This window comes from Dermacentor albipictus, chromosome 2 (assembly GCF_038994185.2).
Source record: "Dermacentor albipictus isolate Rhodes 1998 colony chromosome 2, USDA_Dalb.pri_finalv2, whole genome shotgun sequence".
NCBI lineage: Eukaryota > Metazoa > Arthropoda > Arachnida > Ixodida > Ixodidae > Dermacentor > Dermacentor albipictus.
Window position 1 is genome coordinate 26,643,995 of NC_091822.1, and position 21,403 is coordinate 26,665,397.

Consider the following 21,403-nt stretch of genomic DNA (forward strand, 5'->3'; position numbering starts at 1 on the left):
CATGGACGGTGTGCACCCAGGTTACAGTTTCCCGTGATAAGCCGGTGAACGTTGCACACCACGTCTACAGTGTAGATTGGTCCTGTTAGGGTGAGCACTTGTCATATTGAACTCTTATTATTGCAACTTTTCTACCTGAAGTCGAGCGCTGGCGAGGAATTTCAATATTGTCATGAGTGATCTCCAGCATGACGCAGACGCCATGCGTTCTTCCGAGCTTCGCAGTTCCACCGCAGCAAATGCAGTCTTCACAAAAACGGAAGTAACATCTCGTAACAGCAATTTGGAGGAACACAGTGCAAGTGCGCTGATGCACGATATAATGAAGTTAATAGCCAGCATTAGCAGCAAATATTCGAGTTTCACTGCGAGCAAACTTTCGGCAAATGAGGAAGACACCCATGCAGCTTGCCAGGCCGGAGGTCTACGACTCGTCGTACACAGGAAGTGTCCCGGAATGGCTCGATTTTTACGAATATGCCTGTCACAGGAATCGATCGCGAGAGCATAAAGACGAAGTTATGAAGATGCGTCTGTACTTGGGAGGGAGTGCAATGATTTGGCACGAGCTTCAAGCTTCTGAAAAAAGGCGAATGCCCATGGAATGAGTGGAAACAGAGCTCTCTTCTTTCATTCGGAGAGAACAAGCTTCAAATTTGGGATAATGCTATGTCTTACAAATACAAGACCACGCCGGTTCTGGACTATTTCTTTGAGAAATGGAGACAGCTGCATTTAGCTGACTGCTCTATGGCAGGCTTCATTGGTCGCGCTCATTGTGCTTGGACTTCAGGAAGACATGTGGTGTCGTGTTCAGCTTCGAAAGTCAAACACAGAAGAGTTACTACGCAATATAAAAGAACTGTATTTTAATGTTGTGCAACCTGTGAGCATTTATGGCAATGTGAAATCCCAAGAAGAACTTTCCCAACCATATAAACAAGTCGCATATCAAGAGAAGAGCAGGAAGGCAGCTGCACACACATCTGAGTACAATTCACCGCGACCACAACACAAAATATTTCTTGTTTAGCGCACCAACTTGGCATATGTTGTGGTGCATGTAAATGGAAAAGGACTCCGCGCGCTCGTCGACAGTAGAGCTTCCATCACTCTTGTGAACAAGGAACATACTCCGGATTTGAACCCAGTGAAAGGTTTTCCAGTGAGTGTGTATGGATACGACGGCAAAAAGCAAGTGCACTATAAGTGGGCGGAGGTAATTGTCACGCGTCAGAGCAAGAGTATCAAAACCAAAGCATTGGTTCTCGATGGAGTAAAATGTGAAAGTATTGTGTCACGCCCAGTAATGGAAGAACTCCGTCTAAATCTATATTGGGGATGGCCAAGTTACTACTCAATATGATCCTCCGTTATCATCGTTCTCCCTATTTAGGGAAAGCCTTCGGAAGCACACTATAGCGGATGATTAGACTAGGATGTACCAAGAGCTGCTCTGTGTAGGAGGTTATCCTAAAGCGACACCCAACTTTAAAGTACCCTTCGAGCTTCGAGATACAACAGCTGTGAAACGCAGGCCGTACATGTCGCGAGATAAGAAGATATGGCTCAAGGTAGAACTGCAGAAGACGCTCGACGCTGCTGTTATCCGCCCGCCCAGGCCTACCTTTGCACCACGCATCACTATTGCACCGAAAGAAGACGGAACGTACAGAGTTTGCACCAATTACCATCAAATCAACAAACAATTTCACCTGTTCCCTTTCGCGATGCCACACGCCGGCAAAATTATCAACGAAACTGGAGGTTGCAGCATATTCTCTCGCTTGGATCTTTGGAGGGGCTTTTGGCAAGTGCCTTTAGTAGAGGAGGCCAAAAAGTTTTCAGGATTTGTAACACCTTTTTACATATATGAATATAATAGACTGCGTTTTCGTTGGAAGGATTCGCCAGCTTGGTTTCAAAAGATGATGAATAATGTTTTGAAGCCAGATCTTGGATGCTTTTGCAACCTCTACAGTGATCACATTATAGTTTACTGGAGGTCTGTCTATCCATCAGCTAATTGACTAGCTGAGCAAGTTATTCGAGACATAAAACAATGTTTAAGCATATGCCCGGGATTCTCAGGAGGGTGGAAGTGTTGTCTGCAAGCAGCTGTGTTGCACAACAATAGATTTCATGCGAGCACTCTGGGATGCAGTCCTCAATACGCCGCCTTTGAGGAGCCTGCATATTTGCCTGCGGCCGATACACTTGGAATAACAGAGCAGCGTAACTTGAAGGAAACGAAGAAAAGTTCAGAACAGCAAATAAAGCACAGGGAAGCGATGAAGAGAGCATTTGAAAAACGTCATAACACTAATATTCCCGCAATTGCATAAGGCGATATGGTTCTGTTGGGGAAAGGATATGGCGGTACCAACACAAAACTTGTAGCCCCGTTTAAAGTGGTAAAATTGGCTACAAAAGTTGTAACAGAATAGGTAACTAGGCCGACAAGGTGGCCATCACTGTTTATCTCAACTCATCACAGCGCTCTACTTCTTCACCTTCGGAATCACCTTTCTCGCGTCTTCTTCTTTGGTTAGTTTATATATTATCACGTGGTAGTGACGCTTGAGGACACTGCAGCAAAACTGTGAATGGCGAAACTAACTTTTGTGGACGAACCTGCGTCCAGAATAAAGCAGGCTACATTCAATCCTCAACCAAAGCGGCGAACAGAGTCGATGATCGTCGAAAATCTGATGAACGGGTCAAACGTTTTAGCTTTTTTACACCAGTCCTGGAATGTCCCAGAGTGATTACTGGGACCCGCGTGTCTTGCACAAAGCTCTACTCTATTCGCTTCGCGCATACATGCAATCGGGTTACACAAGGTTCGGTGAGAGACATCGGATGGAACCATCGATAACATTCCAGAAACTTCCGAAACATGCGGGCGCGTCCTGCGCTGCGCGTTAACATTTGTTAGGTGGCGAAACGTGGTCGCCCGATAAGAATAAACAAGTACACGTGTCAATACCCTCCTCTTAAAAAGCATCGACCCGATGCTGCAAACAAACGAAAGTAATAAACAGAAACACCCATAGGAAAGAAACAACAGCAACAGTCCGTCAGCGTCCATAAAAGTTTTAAGACGCACCACGTGGACCACTTCAGATCGTGCGCGGTGCCGTGAATGCGAAATGCCGGCTGGCACGACGTCATACAGCAGTGCGCCTATAGGTCGGATGACCTTGTAGGGTCCAAAATAGCGTCGCAATAATTTCTCACTGAGTCCTCGTCGGCGTATCGGGGACCAAACCCAAACGCGGTCGCTGGGCTGGTACTCGACGTAGCGTCGTCGGAGGCATCGTCGGAGCCGATAAAGCAGCGAGGGTGCCGATAAATCACCAAAGCCACTTTGCGGATTGCGCAGAACTCGCAGTCTATTCGATACCTTTTAAATGTTAGAAAAAGTATGTAGGGCAAACTGGAAGATGCGCAAACGAAAGACTAAAAGAATATAAACTGAATGTCGAGCACGCGAACAGGAATTTAGGCATCCACGTCAGGGATTGCCCTTCCAAAGCGTGTGCCGCAGAATTCAGACGCTTTGAAGTGCTGGAAAAACAACAACTAGCTGGTTCAGCAGATTATTGAGGCAACTGACATTGCCGGACTTCGTGACCAATGTGTCAGTGGGCCGTGCTTGTTGCTAATAAAAAAAGAACTTGAGCACGTGCAATCATTTTATTGAGTGCGCAGAAGTGTGTGTGTCACATGATGTGCAACGACGGGTCTGCGACACGTATGGTGAAATATATGTGTAAGAAGCCGTGTTTCTTTCAACTAAACGTTGTTGATAGTCAGCGCTCGTGGTGTCGTCTTCTCGCCTCGTCTGCCCGTCTACGCTTTGAACTGTTTAGTCCAGGATGGAAAGCAGGCAAACCCAAGCTGCTGTTCTAGCAATATTTCTCGGATGTATTGAAGTGTATAAAGTTGTAAGTTTGGAATGAGCGAAACATTTGAAACGATGATTTGAAACGGTCATGGCGGAGGCATTTGGATATACTCTGGACAGTGGCACACGAGACTCTCTTGTCTTCAAAGTGGTGCGATAGCTCGCGTGTGCAGATAGCCGGTCTTTGATGTTTCATATTTTGAACTGGAATTAGCCAATTTCAATCGCCACGTGCGATTTTGATCACTAGAGCACAGATGCTGCTGTAAACGCTGTGCAAGACTGCAAAAAAAATATGAGGCTAATATTTTAGTCATGGTTGCTTTAAGGCAACAATTAAGACATTCGTCCTCATCGAGTAGCATTCTTTTTGCGACAGCATGGCGGCCAAGCGTAAGCATCCTATGTCACGCGCACAACATTCGGAGGGACTAGCTTTTGCGTGCTTGCCTTGAGGTTGCAGCTGAACAAACACGTAGACAAGGAGGGCGATGATGCAGCATACGACAAGCATGATTGTAGTCAGGAGACAGCCTTCCAGTTTGGCCCGGTTAGGATTCTCCACGACCAAGTCCTCCCTGCGAAAAATATTATTATTGTCAAGACATAATGGCACACAGGTATCTTCCAAGCGAACTGAACGATTCACAGAAAAATTCGTAGTTTTGGGGGCAAAAATTAGCTGACGTCATGCGTGGCGCCTTGAGAAAGCGGTATAGCCTGTAATATTAGAAATTACTAGAAATCCCGTAGCCTTAATCTCGGTGTTTAATTCTAGTGATACATCATCCTAGGATACACATATTGAATACGCATTGAAACCGCTCATTGTACTGTTCGTTAGAGATCTATTCGTGCTGTCTCACTGAGGAAGACTGTTTGTGAGCTGCTAGAATATATTATTGTGTATGGCTTAACGGTTTCCGCTTCTGCGTCTCCTTGCAAGTCCAACTCGTAAAACTACTTCCTACGTAAAATAGTACTTTTTCGGCCCTATGCGACACATTGTGGAGATGATCATCAGACATTATGCACTAGTTCAGTATACTTGTTGTTCGTAAACTATTCGAAGCTATAGGTGCAAGCTACTGCTCTAGTACGCTGAAAATCGAAAATGTAAAACCTACACAATTAAACACATATCCCGAAGTATTACCTACCACAGGTATTCACAAAATAGGGAAGGAATATGCATGCTTTTTTTATCCCATTTTAGTTAGGTTACTTGCAATCTGGTTTTTCTAAAGATTCGTTAAACAAATTCCAAATTTTATCAGGTGGTTCGCGAAACATGCGGACTCATAAGGTTACGTGGGGGGATGCAAACCATATGGCTACTACACGCTAATACAATGCTGCACGTTGTGACCAAGCAACCCATCTCCACTATAATCTGTAGCACATGTTTTTTGTTGTCTGAACTTTGTTAACATTATTAAATCATTTTGCTCGGTACTTGTATGATACTGATGTATATTTCGTTATTTTATTTACGCTGTTTTATGCATTATTCATCTTTTGTCGCACGGTTAGTTGCACATCTCTTTTTATATCCTGTTGTGAGTGTTGCCAAGCTTCTGAGTAGTCTGGTGAAATTGTCATGTCTCCTGTGCTTTTACTTTTTTTATTGATGACCGGAATTTCAGCAAAATTAGGTGCTCATGAACAGAGACTGCCCATTCACGCACACAAGCCACAAGGCACTTGCAGATAGGAATTCACTAGGGTATATTTATTTGTACCGAAATAAAGATTCTATTCTGCCGTATTCACCGACCCATTCTTGTAAATAATGACCCATTTTCTCCGTGTTGCTCCCAAAGCATAGGGTACCAAATGTACTGTTCCTCAAGAAACCCTTTGGGCAGGAGAATGACAAAGGCAAGCCAGTATTTCGGGAGATTAGTTGTAGTCTGCGCTCACACAGTCATCTCCTCTGACTGTGTCAAGACTAACCTCAAGTGGCGCCGCAGGCTTTCTTCGCGAACAGTGAGCTGACGCTTATATTCGAAGTCGATTGGCGCACGCTATCCAAGCTACGTCCTCTGTTACGTGAATAGTCTCTCGTGACGTAGTTGTAAGCGTATGCCAGTAACCCCCTCAGATAGGCGACGAGCGAATATTCCAACTGATTTTATCGAGTGAAACAGCGTTTATGTACGGGAATGTGGAACTTACCATGCACTCTGCACGGACATGGACATGGACATCTCCGACGCTTCCCCCATCTGCGAAACAGAAAGCAGAAGGTTGCAACGTTCCGGGTGCTTCCGTACTTCCAATGTACCGTAACCCAACCCCTTCGCTCAAATCATACATTCGTTCCGTCAAATTCTTAAACATCGAGATAAATTAAATTTCCGTCACCATAACATAAACTTTCCGCAGCTGATATTAGTTCTCTACACCCTGCACAGTAATCACAACATGTAAATAATGTTATAGTACAGTCGTCCACAAAAGTTTACGAAAAACGCGTACCATGGAAAATGGGAATCTGCTGGTGCTCCTAAATTTATAAATCGCAAACGTTTTGCCATCTGGAAACTTTGCTCGCACACTTAAACGCTGTGTCCAGCCTTCACCGCAATTCAATTTTCCGGGAGATACTATGTCTAGTAGACTAATTCAGACCATGCAGTTGCGTGTGTAGTGCGTAAATTGAGTTATGAAGCTGAAATTTCACCTGATTAAGTCAAGGGCACCCAGCTCAAAAACACAACAGGAAATTTCAGTCTGTCATATTTTTGGATGTTCTGTTGTCTCGCGTCCTAAAGTCTGACGTTCTGTGCTTCCTGATAAATACTTTTTTTTTAAACTGACAGAGCTATTTCGCTAGTGACCGAAAGTACCAAGTGGAAATAAAAAAAAGGTATTAAAAATATACTGAGCCGAGTGTGGTCGAACTTCGGACCCCACTCTACTGAATTCGGTGTCCTACCACTACACGATGGCCAACAAGCTTGCTCGTGTACGTTCTGACCATGCCAACTGTACAAATTCGTCTGCTCTGATGTTTGCATTTGTATGTTAAGAGCCAAGGTGCGCTTTCACTCCGCCACGGAAACTGGGGCATGGCTAGAATACCAAAAGTGTTACCATCGACAGTACTTCGTGACATGCTAGAACATCAATTTTACTCCACGATATCCATAACAGTTATATTCAGAAATAGAGAACGGTGACCGGGGACACTGCTAGGATTGCAATTGCTGATTTCGACAGCTTTCTCTCGCTTCTTAGACTTTTTAGCGCGCATAAAATTTGTGTGTTCAGTGCAGAATGTCCACGTGTACATTCGTGGATAAGTGCTAATTTAAATAGTGTACTGGTTTCTCAGGCAGCGCGTGCCAGAATCCTGACACTCGAGCGAGACAGGAATATTTCTCGAAAATTAACTAATATGTAAAGGTAACATGTAAGCGTAACATGTAAGCCATGTGGCACACATTCCAACGGCCTGTATGACACATCTAATAAAATGAGATAAAATAGATTGCAGCCGTTGTCGCAGATTCCACATTTTCGATACGTGGCCGATTTTGAGCAGACCAGTAGGGCGACAGGCGGTGACTCGTTCGCATGGCACGATTACGACAATTGGCCACGTCAAATTTATTACCGGTATCGGTGCTATCAACACGGCTGGATTCAGACAACGCAGCATGGAATACTGCGCAAGAGAAAAGTACAGCCGCGGCCACGCCTGTGTAGAGCGCGCGAGCAGACGGCCTTGCTCTGCAGGGCGACACCGTGCGGTAGTTGCAGGATCTGACGCACTGTTGCCCAGGAGCATGCGCGGCCTAATAGACATGCAGGTCGGCGCACGCTGCTTTAAACCAGAAATTATGTTGGTAAGCGCACGTGTTTTGCCGGTTGTGCGCATTACCCGGGGGTGCCATCTTACTACGCGCGATGACAAGGGAATTGCGCACATGAGTGATAGCATGTGCGATTCTGTCAGGACACTTGATATGAAAAACTATGTCTTCACCAATCTCAGATAATATTATCGGCCAATGTAATGACAACATCGCATGCTTGCTGCCTATATTAGTGATACAAGTCAAATCTTTTCGCTGAATTTATTCGCAATGGCTCCCCGACTCACAGCGGATGAGCGACGCGCAGTTGCTATTATGGGGCGCACAATGTCCCAAAGAGCGATTGAGTCAGGCGCGTGTTATCACCTGAAACGCGTAATATTTTGGCACGGCTATACCGAGAGCGCCCTTAGGAAGCGTACATATTCGGTTAAACAACAGCACGTTTCAACATTGCCACTCGTGCAATGTAGTGCAATGTAGTTCGTGCAATGTAGCGAATGCTCCTGGGCACAGTGCGTCAGATCCCGCAACTGCCCCAGGATGTTGCGCCGCAGAGCAAGGCCGTCTGCTCACGCGCTCTACACAGACGTGGCCGCGGCTGTACAGTGCACGCTACCGACGTGAAGTTCACATGCAATTTTAAAGCATTGTGACGGAAAGCTCTTCAGTCGCGGTGTCATAACTGATGTCGTTGCGATATAAAATCGTACATTTCTAACGCCACAACAAAGTGTGTGTCATCGCAACGGAGTTTTCCTGTTGAGACGTGAGAATCACTGCCGCGATAGAGTGTAGATGTTGCCACATTATTGTCGCCGCGACAGAACGCTTCTGTTGCGACTTCTGTACTGTTGATCGTCGTGACTATAATTCTGCTGCGACACCAGAATTTTGGCCATAACGTCAGAAATGTCTGTCGCAGCTACAGAAACGTCAGGAACTTCTGTCGTTTTCCCAATTGCGACAGAAAGTTTGTTGTCTTATTCAACTGGGCAACGCCACGAATATTATAGTTCGTCAATTTATTGGTCAGAGGTTTGCGATTAATGCAGTCAAACTCTTTCGTTAAACATTGTTACGGGGTGTGTAGAACACGTTTGTTTCATGGAGCCGCTGGGAAATTGGGTGCAGGTACTGCACGCTGTCTTTTTCTTCCTCGATGCGCTCGTAATTCTGTTGCAGCTGTTGCTGTTGCTCCACTACCTTTGACATACTCTAACACAGTTCCTCTCGCAGACGAATCCCTCCGGGCGAGTAGTCAGTGGGGCTTACGTTGAGTAAACGGCATCAGGCGGGCTGCATGCGTGGTGTCGATCTCGGATGAACGTCTTCCAGGGGTAGCGAGGCGCGCAATACCATATTTCACCTCGCTGAGGCGCTCAAGCACAACGAACGGCCCAAGACAGTCGGCAAGCAGTTTTTGACATAGGCGGCGTTTACGCACGGGAGTCCATAGCCACACTAGGTCACCCGGATTGTGGGTAACTTGCCGGTGTCGTCAATCATAGCGGGATTTGGACAGCTTTCGTGAAGCTAGAGCACGTAATGGAGCGAGGCGCCGAGCCTCCTCCGCTCGGCAGAGGGCTTGCGCGGTAGAAGCGTCCTCGTGATTACCGAAAGGAAAGATAGTGTGCAATGTGTACCTCGGCGGACGAGTGTAATGGTACGTCCACACTAGCGACAAAAACGCGCGCGACACAACGCGCGCGGCGAGCGGTGCTGTCGCGCGCGGCAAACGCACGAATGGGTGCGAGACCCATTTTTCGCGGCAGACGCGAAACGTCCACCAATCAGAAGCGAGCCGCTTTACGAGCCGCGCTGTTGTGGCGCCACCTGTCGCATAAGCAAAGAATCATAATCTATGGGCTCTGAGACTGAACAGTGACACGCGCGCCGTAAAATCTCAGAGGCCATTTCCAGTCAAGGGGGCTGTTTTTGTTAAGCCTTACCACACCGCCACTGAGGCGTCGACGAAGAATTCGCCTCGCAATGGAGGCGTTTTTGGAAACCGTTCGCGGATATGCGTACCTCTATGATAAATCGAGCGTCGGAAAAGGAGCTGCGCGCCAACCGCTGGCACATTATGGACAGCAGTTTGGCATGACAGGTGGTGGGGAAGCAGAGTGTGCGCCTGGCCCTCAGTGTCCCTGTACCGCACTCAAAACTTTCTCGTCCGCTGTCTGGCACGTCGGCGTCGCACAAAGAAAGAACAAACAAGTATTATAGTGTTCACAGTCACCAGTAGCTCCTCGTCCGTATCAGACATGCCTGAGCGTGGCCGGCAGTGGCGCTCAGGCATGTCGATGGAAGACGAAATGGGCAGAACGGAGAGCGCGTTGTCGCGAGAAGTATCGAATGGAACGAGACAACGCGGGACTCCACGGGCCGCTGCCGCGTGCCGCAAAACGCGACTGTGGACTTGCCCGCACGCGTCTGCCGCGCGGGCGCTTGCCGCGTGCGGCGTGTCGCGCGCGTTTTTGTCGCTAGTGTGGGCGTACCATAAAGAAGAAAAAACGGGCTTTATCCGGGGTCTCATGTTGCGCGGTGTTGTATGAGTAAGTAACGAACGGCAATACTTCGCCCCAGTAATTCTGGTCCGAGCTTACGTACATGGAAATCATGTCGATAAGTGTTCTTTTTATTGCTTCTGTCAGACCGTTGGTCTGCGGGTGATAAGGCTTTGAGTGTAGCAGGTTGGAGGCGCACAAACGTAGAAGTTTTTCAGCATCAGCTGCGAACAGACTGCTACAGTCACTAACGATCACTCAACTGCGACCATGACGAAGTATAATGCAATGCAGTATAAACACTGGAACCGCGCCTGCGGTTTTATATGGAGGTGCTGCCGTCTCGCAGAACTGAGTCAAGTAGTCGGCACATGCTATAATGAAGCAATTGCCTTTGGTAGAACTTAGGAATGGTCCCATGAGGACGATGTTTACTTGCTCAAAGGAGGAACTGGGTGGCACCACAGGCTGTGAGAAACCGGCTGGAGCTGCAGTAGGTCTCTTGTGACTTTAAACACTCGACGCAACTGGCTACGTATGTCTCTGTTGTATTGCGCATTTGAGGCCAGTAAAATTTTGCTTTGGCACGATGGACTGTCCGCGCGGATCTGAAATAACTGAAGTTGGACCATCGTGCATGACATGCAAAAGAGAAGAGCGGAGGGCTTCTGGCAACACTAGAAGAAACCCTGTACCTGTCGCGGAGAAATCCTTCTTATACAGCAGCCCATCCCGAACACAAAAACTACATAATGTCGACTCTTTCGCGGCAGAGAAAAGTGGTTCTAAACTCGGATCATCATGTTGTTCCATTTCGAAGGTTGTGGCATTAGAGAAATCATGGTGTACGGATGCGATGAGCTTTTCAAAATTGCCCGCATCGCATTCCGTCGTACAAAGAGGCATCCGGGGAAAGCAATCGGCATCATGATGTCGTCGGCCGCTCTTGTAGGATACAGTTAAGCTGTACTCTTGCAGACGCAGGTCCCATCGTGCAAAGCGTCAAGATGCATCGCGAAGATTCACGAGCGAGCACAACAAATGATGATCGGTCACGATCGTAACGTCAGGCCAATACAGGTACTACCGAAATGGCTTCTCCGCAAAAATAAGAGCAAGACATTCCTGCTCAGTCACCGCGTAGTTACGCTCGGGTTTGTTTAATGACCGATTTGCGTAGGCGAAGACGTCTTCTTTGTCATCCAAAAGTTGAACCAGAACAGCGCCAACACTTACACCACTCGTATCTGTGGGAACTTCTGTTGATACGGAAGTATTGAAGGGTTGGAGGATTGGTCAGGACGTCCGCAGAAAATTCTGCTGCGAATAGAAAGCAGAACAATCAGGCGTCCACTCGAAAGCGCCGTTCTTGTGCAGCACGACTATTAAGGGATAAGCGACGTCAGCAAATCGAGGAATGGACCGCCTAAAATAGAAGCAGAGCCCTAGAAAGCTGCGAAGTTGTTTTACAGAGGGAGGTGGTTCAATTGCTTCAACAGCCTCTGCCTTCATAGGGTCAGGCCTGACACCGTCTTCGTCCAGATGATGTCCCAACACCAAGACTTGCCGCTCAGCAAAATGACTTTTTTTTTAAAGTTGAGCACAAGACAAGCTTTCTGTATGCAGCTGAGGACAATACCGAGACGTGTGTTGTGCTCGCGAAATGTGGGCCAAAAGATAATAACATCGTCGAGGTAGCACAAGCACATCTCACACTTTGAACCTCGCTGAATAGTATACATCCTCAATTAGGTATGGCGACACATGTGCAAGTCATAAATACCAGGTTCTCTACCCGAGTGCCATCCGTGCGGTATAACTGAGCTGAGATTGGTCAACCTTGACTGATCAAATAGGGCACCACTGTAGGTTCAATGAGGCGTACAACTCCTGCGGGACACGCCGTGGTTGCTCAGTGGCTATGGAGTTAGACTGCTGAGCACGAGAGCGCAGGATCGGATCCCGGCCACGGCGGCCGCATTTCGATGGGGGCAAAATGCGAAAACACCCGTGTACTTAGAATTAGGTGCACGTTAAAGAACCCCAGGTGGTCGAAATTTCCGGAGTCCCCCACTACGGCGTGCCTCATAATCAGAAAGTTGTTTTGTCACGTAAAAACCCATAATTTAATTTTTTTTTTCAATTCAACTACTGTGGAGACGGTAGAGTATCCGTCACCCGTGCAAGTGGACCGTGGTTCAAATCCCGGCGCCGCGCAATTCTCCACCGGAAAATAAAAAAAAAACCACGTGTTGAGAAAATTGCACAAACAGGCCTGGAGTGCGGCCTGATCGCGGCGACCAGAACCGGTAACGCACTCTCTCACAAGAGCAGGATTAGCCAGCCTGTTGCAGTACTTGGCCACAACCTCCCATATGAATACAACAATCAAACCCCGGCCCTCAGTGCCCAGCAGCCGCGAAGCAACTGACCACGGCGGTGGTCAGATCTGTGACGCTGCAGAGGGTGCTAAGAATACCTGGCTCCTGACAGGCCGCCATTGGAATCTCAACCTGGCAACGATTAACGTTAGAATGTTATCTAGTGAGGTGAGTCTAGCAGTGTTATTGGAGGAATTAGAGGGTAGTAAATGGGATATAATAGGGCTCAGTGAGGTTAGGAGGACAAAAGAAGCATATACAGTGCTAAAAAGCGGGCACGTACTGTGCTACCGGGCTTAGCGGAGAGACGAGAACTAGGAGTCGGATTCATGATTAATAAGGAAATAGCTGGTAACATACAGGAATTCTATAGCATTAACGAGAGGGTGGCAGGTCTTGTTCTGAAACTTAATAAGAGGTACAAATTGAAGGTGGTACAAGTCTATGCCCCTACATGCAGTCATGATGACCAGGAAGTCGAAAGCTTTTATGAAGACGTGGAATCTGCGATGGGTAAAGTCAAAACAAAATACACTATACTGATTGGCGACTTCAATGCCAGGGTAGGCAAGAAGCAGGCTGGAGACAAGGTAGTGGGGGAATATGGCATAGGCTCTAGGAATAGCAGAGGAGAGTTAATAGTAGAGTTTGCAGAACAGAATAATATGCGGATAATGAATACCTTTTTCCGCAAGCGGGTTAGTCGAAAGTGGACGTGGAGGAGCCCGAATGGTGAGACTAGAAATGAAATGGACTTCATACTCTGCGCGAACCCTGGCATCTTACAAGATGTAGACGTGCTCGGCAAGGTACGCTGCAGTGACCATAGGATGATAAGAACTCGAATTAGCCTAGACTTGAGGAGGGAATGGAAGAAACTGGTACACAAGAAGCCAATCAATGAGTTAGCGGTAAGAGGGAAACTATTGGAATTCCGAGTCAAGCTGCAGAACAGGTATTCGGCTTTAACTCAGGAAGAGGAACTTAGTGTTGAAGCAATGAACGACAATCTCACGGGCATCATTAAGGAGTGCGCAATAGAAGTCGGTGGTAACGCCGTTATACAGGAAACCAGTAAGCTATCGCAGGAGACAAAAGATCTGATCAAGAAACGCCAATGTATGAAAGCCTCTAACTCTACAGCTAGAATAGAACTGGCAGAACTTTCTAAGTTAATCAACAAGCGTAAGACAGCGGACATCGGGAACTATAATATGGATAGAATTGAACAGGCTCTCAGGAACGGAGGAAGCCTAAAAACAGTGAAGAATAAACTAGGAATAGGCAAGAATCAGAGGTGTGCGTTGAGACACAAAGCCGGCAATATAGTTACTAATATGGATGAGATAGTTCAAGTGGCTGAGGAGTTCTACAGAGATTTATATAGTACCAGTGGCACCCACGACGGTTGTGGAAGAGAGAATAGCCTAGAGGAATTCGAAATCCCGCAGGTAACGCCAGAAGAAGTAAAGAAAGCCTTAGGAGCTATGCAAAGGGGGAGGCAGCTGGAGAGGATCAGGTAACAGCAGATTTGTTGAAGGATGGTGGTCAGATTGTTCTAGAGAAACTGGCCACCCTGTATACGCAATGCCTCATAACCTCGAGCGTACTGGAATCTTGGAAGAACGCTAACATAATCCTAATCCATGAGAAAGGGGACGCCAAAGACTTGAAAAATTATAGACCGATCAGCTTACTGTCCGTTGCCTACAAAGTATTTACTCAGGTAATCGCAAATAGAATCAGGAACGCCTTAGACTTCTGTCAACCAAAGGACCAGGCAGGATTCCGTAAAGGATACTCAACAATAGACCATATTCACACTATCAATCAGGTGATAGAAAAATGCGCAGAATATAACCAGCCCTTATATATAGCTTTGATTGATTACGAAAAAGCGTTTGATTCAGTCGAAACCTCAGCAGTCATGGAGGCATTACAGAATCGGGGTGTAGATGAGCCATATGTAAAAATACTGGAAGATATCTATAGCGGCTCGACAGCCACCGCAGTCCTCCACACAGAAAGCAACAAAATCCCAATAAAGAAAGGCGTCAGAGAGGGAGATACAATTTCTCCAATGCTATTCACCGCATGTTTACAGGAGGTATTCAGAGACCTAGAGTGGGAAGAACGGGGGATAAAAGTTGATTTATTTATTTATTTAAAATACCTTACAGGCCCCATGGGGGCATTGTGTAAGGCGGGTTACAGAGTAAGCAGCCTTCTAAAGTGGTATACAAAAGATACACGTCAATACAGGACTCACCAACATTACTATCAAGATTGAAACATGAAACAGAAACAACTGAGTAATGAAAGGCCACAAAGATACACTTAAGGAAATAACTTCAGTAAAACTTAACGTAAGGCATTAATACTAGAAAGTCAAATACACAAAAAATGAGCATATCAGTGAGTACAATTCTTGAAGTTATAATCAGGGAAAATGACGCAAAAAAGCAATAATATATACAGGGCATACAAGTGAACACACGACACAGCATAATATAGCAATTCACAAGAGCGAGATAGCAATGCATCAAAAAAAAATTATCACAAGAAGTTCGAACCAGATTGCCAAGTGTTAGAAACAAGATAGTGATTTGTAAGTGCTGTTATAAAAAATGCTCGTGTAGGAGATGATGAAATTTTTCTTGATCTGACTCGGAAGCAATGTGATCAGGTAGATTGTTCCACAAGCAAATGGCCGTAGGGCTTGCGGAAAAGTTAAAAGCATGTGTGCTACCGCACATGCGCGCAAAACTTAAGTGGTTATTTAATCGACGAGACGTGCTCGAGGCAGTCTGGATATGTAGTGTGGATTGTGTGGCATTATAAACATATTTGTGAAACAAGGATAAGAAAGCGATATTACGGCGAAGAACTAAAGGCTGTATGGAATGATCGAGTTTCATTTGCGTTACGCTGGAGTGATGGCTATAATTACGTGAGATGAAACGGGCAGCTCGGTTCTGGACTGATTCAAGCATGTCGATTAAGTATGTAGGATGTGGGGACCAAATGGATGATGCATACTCGAGCTGTGGACGAACAAATGTCTGATAGGCCGATTTGCGGATGTTTGAAGGTGAATTACCCAGATTACGACGTAGGTAACCTAATGTCCTTGAAGCTTTTGCGCAAACGGCTGCAATATGGTCTGTCCAGGAGAGGTTTTCGGTTAGGTGAACACCCAAATATTTATACGATACTGTATGTAACAATTCTTTACTATTGACGTTGTATAAAAAATGTGAGTTGTCACGCTTACGACTAAAAGAAATTACCTGGCATTTTGATACATTTAAAGCCATTAACCAGGTGTTACACCAATTATGAATTAGGCTAAGGTCATTTTGAAGGGTCAGGTGGTCATCAGTACTGTTAATTGATCTGTAAATAATGCAGTCGTCAGCGAAAATACGTAAGCGAGAGGAAACTTTAAGGGGCAAATCATTTATGTAAATTAGGAAGAGTAAAGGGCCCAAAACGCTGCCATGAGGCACACCAGAAGTAACGTAAGTAGGAGACGAAGCAATATTATTAACTACTGTGAATTGTTGACGATTCGAAAGAAAATTACGAAGCCATGTTAAAGTGAAGGAGTCAATTCGAAGTGCAGTTAATTTAGCAATAAGGCGACAATGAGCTACACGATCAAATGCTTTGGAAAAGTCAAGGAAAATGCAATCGGTCTGCTGGTTATTGTTCATGTTAAGGTGCAGGTTAGTCGTGAATTCGAGTAACTGTGTCTCACATGATAATCCTTTCCTGAATCCATGTTGATGGCGAAAAAAGAAATTATTGGACTCTAGGTGATTATAAATATGAGAAGCAATTATATGTTCGAGCATCTTGCAGCAAATGCAGGTCAATGAAATTGGGCGGTAATTTTCCGGGGAGTGTTTATTCCCAGTTTTAAATATGGGTATGATTTTGGCCATTTTCCAGTCATTGGGCAGCTGTCCCGATGACAAAAACTGCTTGAATATATGGTAAAGAATGTTACTGGATATAGAAATGGTATTTTTAATATCTTGGAACTAATATTGTCAATACCAGATGAAGTAGAAAACTTCAAATTATTAATAAGACATGCAATTCCCTCCACCGAGATTTCAATACTTTCCATGAATTGCCAGTCATAATCAGCAACATCAGGTACATTGGTATGATCCTCGCGACTGAAAATCGATGAAAAAAAACCTATTAAACGCAGAGGGGCACTCATTGTCAGGAAGGGGAGTATTTGTATCACTATGCAATAGGGTATACCTATTCCTTATACAGTTGTGAAGAGCCCGTCGGCCTCGGAGCTTTAGTTCCTTGCGAAATGCCTGCTGTTGAGGAATGTGGAAGTCCCACCATTCGACGACTGCGACGAGGTTTAGGTGATAGCGATTCCGTCGTTGCTTCACATTAACATGAAGCATTCTTCACATGAAGAATGCTTCACATTTTTCACAGGTCACATTGGCGGCAGCGGCAGCATCAAAGGAATTTCGCCTAAATCAGTGCCTGTTTTTCGCAGATACTCATCGGCTCTCTTTGGATGACCTTCATAACACTTTGGCTGCTGCTGACGAGATGGTGCGGAAGAACGTGGTAAAACCAGTCACACTTTGCCGGATCATGCCATATCTGTCATAAAGTGCCACTGTCGACGAAAAACTTATAAAGCGGCCCAAATCAAGCACTGTGTCACATTGGTGACAGCGGGCGCATCGAGGGAACTTCGGCTAAATAAGTACCTGCTTTTTCGCAGGTTAGTGTTTCTGAATCCTCCATTCCCCTTGTTGCTTTGTACTTGATGCTGCTGCTGCTGGCAAATAGTGAACATGACTTCCAATGTGTTATGTTCGACTTGTGGTATACGGCTCACAGAGTCGGGTTCTTTTTTGTATGCAGTGATTGTACTCTGTTTCCACAAAGCGAAATGTTCAAGAATCTTTGATGTAGCGCAAAAAACTAAGGGGGAAGCATGCCGTGTAGCTTGGTGCTACATAGATTCCCGGCGACAGAAAAATCGAGTGCAGACACAGAGTGCAAGTGAAGAGCCTGAGCAACAGGACATTCGGATTATGTTAAAGAATATAAGTTCTAAGCTTGACTAGTTGTTGCAGCTGTAGGAAGTAGTTGAATGCTTTCAGGACTCTTTGCAATCCTGGTCGGAGCAGTACGATGAACGGCGGCAACGCACGGACATAAAGGAACAGGAAATTGAAGAAATAAAGTGCCGAACAGGAAAACTCGAGGAAAACGAGAGCGACGTCAGTCAGCTTGAGGCCGAAATTGACGCCCTTGAAAGGAAGAACCGCCCCTTTATTCTTGAATTCCACGGCATCAAGCACGCGGAATAAGAAACCCTGATTGATGAGCCAAGTGTGCATGCCACGCAGCTTGAGCTTCCAGGGCGAAAAGATAATTACGTGGTTGTTGTTCACCGTCTGCCGTCAAAGAAAGAAAAAATTGCAGGTATTATCTGTCGTTTCGCCATACAGACTGATAGGGACCGTTGGTGGCAAAGCAGAAAAAAGCTACGTGATGTGGAGTACGATGTTTTCGTTAGCGAATATGCAAAGAAACAGACACATACTTTATTGCACGAAAAGAAACCTGGCCTAAAAGGTCAAAATACAAATATGTGTGGCACAATAACGGTCGTGTTTTTGCGCGCAAAGCCGACGGTGGACAGTTGGTGATGATGCTCACCGCCGGTGATCGAGCCAAGCTCAGCTAAGATACTTGGCAGTTGCTAATGTCTATATGGCAGACGACAACAGGGAAACCTACTTATTACCCCAAGTTTGTGAGCAGTCTTTAGGAAAAGCTTTTCTAAAATCGTTACATGCTTTCACCTCGAAATCCGACAAGTTCTAAATAAGAAAGCTGAACTTTGTTTTTTTTCAACAACTACCTCTTTCATTTGATGAAATATTAATAACAGAAACATGGTCTACTGACGATGCAGATGTTTTCCGCTTTGCACCCTATAACACCTTTTATCGAAATCGATCCTATGCACGCGGTGGTGGGGTATGCATCTTGATTAAGGAAGGACTTACGTGTAAACTATTGCCTGAACTCTTTGTATGTGCACATGACAGCAAAATCTTGTCAATTAAATTACCAAATATTGTAATAACTGTCTGCTATCGTCATCCCAATGGCACTGTCTCCACTTTCTTTAACTATCGAGAAATACAGAGTTTGTAATCAAAAATCATTTTGATTTTATTTGTAGTGTAGACACTGATATTATTATGATGAAGAATGGTTTTTCAAAGGAGGAACTTGATGTTTTAATGACAGCGAATGGCCTAGAGAATGTAATTAACCCACACTCTCGAATCTCTCAGCATTCTTCATTTTGAATTACCATTGTTTACAAATAATAATCATGCGAACGTCAAAGCTGGTGCATTCGCTTATGATCTCAGGGATCACCTACCTTTATTCCTTTACTGTAATGCAAGTGTACGTAGTAGACTGCACAAATAACCTCAGTCTATACAGAAAATTACACAAGAAAACGTGTCCACATTTCTTGAACAAATGGAATATATTTTTTGCGGAAGACGTGTGAATGCCGCGACGCCAACGGCGCCTATGAAATATTTCTTCGTATTCTAAAACCAATATATTCAGCCAGCTTTCCTGCTATCCCGGTTAAGCAAAAGAAAAAAAAAAGCGGAAACCATGCATAAGCTCAAGCCTCCTTTTAAGAATCGAGGATAAGAATAAACTGTATCTTAAGTTTATTCATACTAAATACGCTGAGCTCTTTCCTCACTTTAAATCATGGCGCGATCATATGGATAAGGATATCAAAAGCCAAGGCGAGACTACTTTGGAAAATTCTTTGGTGCTGCAGTTGGATGTCTGGAGCTTATGTGGAAGAGGCTTATCATCATCATGATGATCTGACTACAAGCTCACTGCAGGGCAAAGGCCCATCCCATGCTTCTCCAATAACCCCGGTCACGTACTAATTGTGGTCATGTCGTCCCTGCAAACTTCTCAATCTATCCGCCCACCTAACTTTCCGCCGCCCACTACTACGCTTTCATTCCCTTCGAATGCAGTCCGTAACCCTGAATGGCCATCGGTTATCTTCCCTCCTCATTACATGTCCTGCCCATGCCCATTTCTTTTCCTTGATTTCAACTAAGATGTCATTAACTCGCGTCTGTTCCCTCACCCAATCGGCTCTTTTCTTATCCCTTAACGTTACACTCATCATTCTTCTTTCCATAGCTCGTTACGTCGTCCTCAATTTAAGTAGAACCCTTTTCGTAAGCCTCCAGGTTTCTGCCCCGTATGTGAGTACTGGTAAAACACAGCTATTATACACTTTTCTCTTGAGGGATAATGGCGACCTCCTGTTGATGATCTGAGAATGCCTGCCAAACGCACCCCAGCCCATTCTTATTCTGCTGATTATTTCCGTCTCATGATCCGGATCCGCCGTCACTACCTGCCCTAAGTAGATGCATCCCCTTACCACTTCCAGTGCCTCGCTACCTATTGGAAATTGCTGTTCTCTTCCGAGACTTTTTAACATTATTTTAGTTTTCTGCAGAATAATTTTTAGACCCATATTTCTGCCTTCCCTCTCCAGCTCAGTGAGGATGCATTGCAATAGGTCCCCTGAGTTACCAAGCAAGGCAATATCAGCAGCGAATCGCAAGTTACTAAGGTATTCTCTATTCATCTTTTACCCCCAATTAGTCCCAATCCAGGTATCTGAATACCTCCAGTAACCACGCTGTGAATAGCATTGGAGAGATCGTATCTCCCTACGGGACGCCTTTCTTTATTGGGATTTTGTTACTTTCTTTATGGAGGACTACGGTGGCTGGGGAGTCGCAATAGATATCTTTCAGGATTTTTACATAAGCCTCCTCTATACCCTGATTCCGTAATGCGCCCATGACTGCTGAGGTTTCGACAGAATCAAACGCTTTCTCGTAATCAATGAAAGCTATATATAAGGTTTGGTTACATACCATACATTTTTCTATAACCTGATCGAAAGTGTGAATATGGTCTATTGTTGAGTAGCCTTTACGGAATCCTGCCTGGTCCTTTGCTTGACAGAAGTCTAAGATGTTCCTGATTCTATTTGCGATTACCTTATTAAATAGTTTGCAGGCAACTGACAGGAAGCTTGTCAGTCTATAATTTTTCAAGTCTTTCGCGTCCCCTTCCTTATGGATTAGGATTATGTTAGCGTTCTTCCAAGATTCCGGTACGCTCTAGGTCATGAGGCATTGCGCATACAGGGTGGCCAGTTTCTCTAAACAATCTACCCACCACCCTTCAACAAATCAGCTGTTACCTGATCCTCCCCTGCTGCCATCCCCCTTTGTATAGCTCCCAAGGCTTTCTTTACTTCTTCCGGCGTTACCTGTGGGATTTAAAATTCCTGTAGACTATTCTCTCTTCCATTGTCGTCGTGGGTGCCGCTGGTACTGTATAAATCTCTATAGAACTCCTTAGCCACTTGAACTATTTCATCCATATTAGTGATGATATTGCCGGCTGTGTCTCTTAAAGCATACGTCTGATTCTTGCCAATTCCCAGTTTCTTCTTCACTGCTTTTAGGCTTCCTTCGTTTCTGAGAGCATGTTCAATTCTATCCATATTATACTTCCTTTTGTCAGCTGTCTTACGCTTGTTGATTAACTTCGAAAATTCTGCCAGTTCTATTCTAGCTGTAGGGTTAGTGGTTTTCATACATTGGCATTTCTTGATCAGATCTTTCGTCTCCT

General features: G+C 45.2%; 1 protein-coding gene across 1 annotated transcript in view; it reads right to left on the reverse strand.

Moving 5' to 3' along the window:
- LOC135897909 (uncharacterized) overlaps positions 1-21,403 on the reverse strand; it is a 433,838-nt gene that overhangs the window by 355,941 nt on the left and 56,494 nt on the right. The window contains exons 2-3 of the mRNA XM_065426601.2: positions 6,089-6,138; positions 4,361-4,488 (exon numbers count right to left, since the gene is read on the reverse strand). Of these exons, the coding sequence (XP_065282673.2) occupies positions 4,361-4,488; positions 6,089-6,138 (178 nt within the window). The remainder of the gene's footprint in view (positions 1-4,360; positions 4,489-6,088; positions 6,139-21,403) is intronic.